Source organism: Lygodium microphyllum, chromosome 30 (assembly GCF_053477565.2).
Source record: "Lygodium microphyllum isolate KBCC chromosome 30, Lygodium_microphyllum_v1.1.10, whole genome shotgun sequence".
NCBI classification, from domain to species: Eukaryota; Viridiplantae; Streptophyta; class Polypodiopsida; order Schizaeales; family Lygodiaceae; genus Lygodium; species Lygodium microphyllum.
Window position 1 is genome coordinate 75,789,079 of NC_141164.1, and position 2,979 is coordinate 75,792,057.

General features: G+C 39.2%; 1 protein-coding gene across 1 annotated transcript in view; it reads right to left on the reverse strand.

The window, feature by feature from the left end:
* Positions 1-338: 338 nt before the first annotated feature.
* LOC148010008 (uncharacterized) overlaps positions 339-2,979 on the reverse strand; it is a 14,056-nt gene continuing 11,415 nt past the window's right edge. The window contains exons 5-6 of the mRNA XM_087672955.1: positions 2,022-2,218; positions 339-755 (exon numbers count right to left, since the gene is read on the reverse strand). Coding sequence (XP_087529081.1) covers positions 605-755; positions 2,022-2,218 — 348 coding nt within the window. The 3' untranslated portion in view covers positions 339-604. The remainder of the gene's footprint in view (positions 756-2,021; positions 2,219-2,979) is intronic.

Here is a 2,979-nt window from a genome sequence, read left to right on the forward strand (position 1 = left end):
AAGGGTTAATTTTCGTTGATCTATAACATCAAATCAAAAGAAAGCTTATTTCATATACCCGAACTTTTATGGTTTTGATATGTATTTAACCAATAATAAAAGTTTTTCTCAAGATATGGGATCCCACTCAAGGTTTTTTATTCGGTGGTGATAAAGATCTCATAAACGAGGTGATGAGCCAGGGTCATATGGAATGTTCGCTTCAACTAGACCAGTAGATGCTGTACCAACAGAGTACCTCAGAAGCATTATTCCGATACTCAATTTTCTTTATGATCTCATGAATGCTTTATAACGAGTCCACGATCAAAATCATGAACAAATACTCGCTGCAGATGGGGAAAAACCACTGATTGTGGCAATCTTTGATTAACTTGTAGCATCTATCACTACACACTTGTAAAGGGCCCTTGGGGTCCTGAGTTCATTGAAAGAATCTTTTTGTGGAACAAAACTGCAGGAGTTGCCCTGACACCACATTTATTCACAGGCAACTCGCAACAAAAACCCTGTAATATCACCCATTTGTTACGGTGTAATTCTGTTACAGAGCAACCATCATCAGGTGCATAATCACAATACAGAATCTCAAGAGGACATGTTATCAAATGTTAGGACTCCAGTCGTAATTCTTGTAGACAACCTTGATATCACCTTCTAACAACTCCAACAGAAGCTCTGCTTGTACAGGATCTATGAAGTCGACAATCCATTTTAAAATTTCTGGTTCATTTTTGCCATAATCGGCAGCATACCTGCATGTATGACAGTAGGTCAGAAGGTGTACGTGATAAACAACCAACTAAAGAATCACTGAACCTTGCAGGCAAATTCAGGACTTCCATATAGCTTTAGCTTAATGAGTCCTTTACTTCAAGACTCACATGAATACAGCTTTTTGTATTAAGTGGTCACAACAGTCAAAACCAAATGCTTTATCAACAAAATCATTAAAGAGTACCAAAGCATGAAACTTTTGGTGCATTGCAAATTTTCAAAAGTTAGTAAAAACTGGAAAATTAATTGCCAAACTTGAGCCTGCCAAGATTAAATTAGAATTGTCAGAGGTGGTACAATCATTGAAGCTGAAAATGGAGTCCTTTTTTATGAGAATGGAAGTAAAAAGCCACCGATTGGTGCATCTGTGTATGATGGTACACAATTCCTTTGGCATGTCTAGTTTCTACAGAGTCTAATTGCTGCTATACAATTTAAGTCAGACATTAGGTAGCCAATTCTCCTGTTGAAGGGACTAGAGAACCAATGGGCAGACTGATGTGTCTAATTTATGCACCAGCTAATTTATTTGTGATTGCACAAGGCTCCTAGCATGCTGGATTCAAAAAGCCACCTACTGTGCACATTTGTGTTTGCTGGTACACAATCCCTTTCGCATGTCTACAGAATCTAATTGGTGCCAAACAATCTAACAAAGTCCATACACCTTACTTAGCCAACCTTTGTATTGAAGGGACTTGAGACCCAATGCACATACTGATTAGAAAACTGATGTGTCTAATATTGTCATGCACCAGCTAATTTGTTTGTGATTACACAGACAGCTCCTAGCATGCTGGATTCACACAGTTTACCAGTGTTTCCTTGATAGCAGCAGGTAACAGCCACTTCCAAATATTTATGTTAATGTTTGATATCGATGTAGTATTGGACAATGGAGCTTGTGGCTCAGTGCAGAACTGGCATGCAAAATGACTTCAATTGAAGTGTGTCAGAGTGGTGTACTGCAAATTGAATTTCTACTTGCTACAGATGGTGACATGTAAAAACACTGCATTGGTAAAAGTAGGGCAGACAGAAGGTACACACTGACCCTCACCAAACATGCGGAGAACTTACATCCATCAACTTCCTGTGATAAAGTTATAGATATTTAATAAAAATATATTGCACACCACTCTGTCCATCTAAATGTGCAATGTCTCAGTATTTACCAGTGACTGTACGGGAATCTTCAATTTACAAAGTAGCAACAAATTGTGAAGGACAGGCAGGGATCTTACCAGTTCAGAATTTTGCTCAGGACAACAGTTTTGGTGCCCACATCTATGATGATACCGCCATCACGTAAGAAAGATCGTGCAGCAAAGCGAAGCTCTGCATCAATATTGGTGGGGGTATAGCAAGTAATTGCCGGGCTTGACCGTGTTCCATGAACAAGAGCAAAATGTATTGAAGGTGTTGGTTCTGATATCGAGACCTGAGTAACATCCACGAAGTACAATCAGATCTAGTCCCTAAAAACAACAAGGCTGAGAGTGCCTTACAGTCTATAAATCAAGAAACTAGCTATACAGTCCTAATTAACTGCTATCTTAGCGTGATTACACATAATAGATAAGGTTTAGGGTTTAGCAAATCTCCAAACAAAGTCCTCAAACAAGATGTCACCGAGGCACTTTTTTAGTAGTGTCACTCTCACATAAATCGGCAAGGAAAATAGAATTGCAGATGCCCTGTAAGTTTGTAACCCATCCATCTGGTGACTTTCTACCCATGAACTTCACCTGTCACAGTTTTCAATAATTATACTTGAACAGTAATCCCCCTCGACTTCCGCCACCCCCCCCCCCAAAAAAAAAAAATTCCTTGCCCTGTACTGATATTAAACTCTCCTTCTATTTGTACTAATACAACCTGGTACTGAGGGGCCCACAATGGAGAAACTCAAGGAACAATATTTTGGGAAAGGATGAATGTGTACGGTGGGGTATGTGAAGCATTATGCAATGTGATTCATTTCAATCCTGGACAAATGTCATATCCCAATCATCAAAATCCTTTCAGATTCTAGTTTTTGCCTTGGGAGGAGATGTGCATGAATATGCTATGGAATTGCACAAAGAACAAGGTTCTAAAGGAACACCAACATCACCCTTGGTAAGCCAGCCAATTGCATGTGCCAACTCATTACATCTTGATTAGCTCTTTAAAACAGCCCCAAAACAGTAAATTACCAAC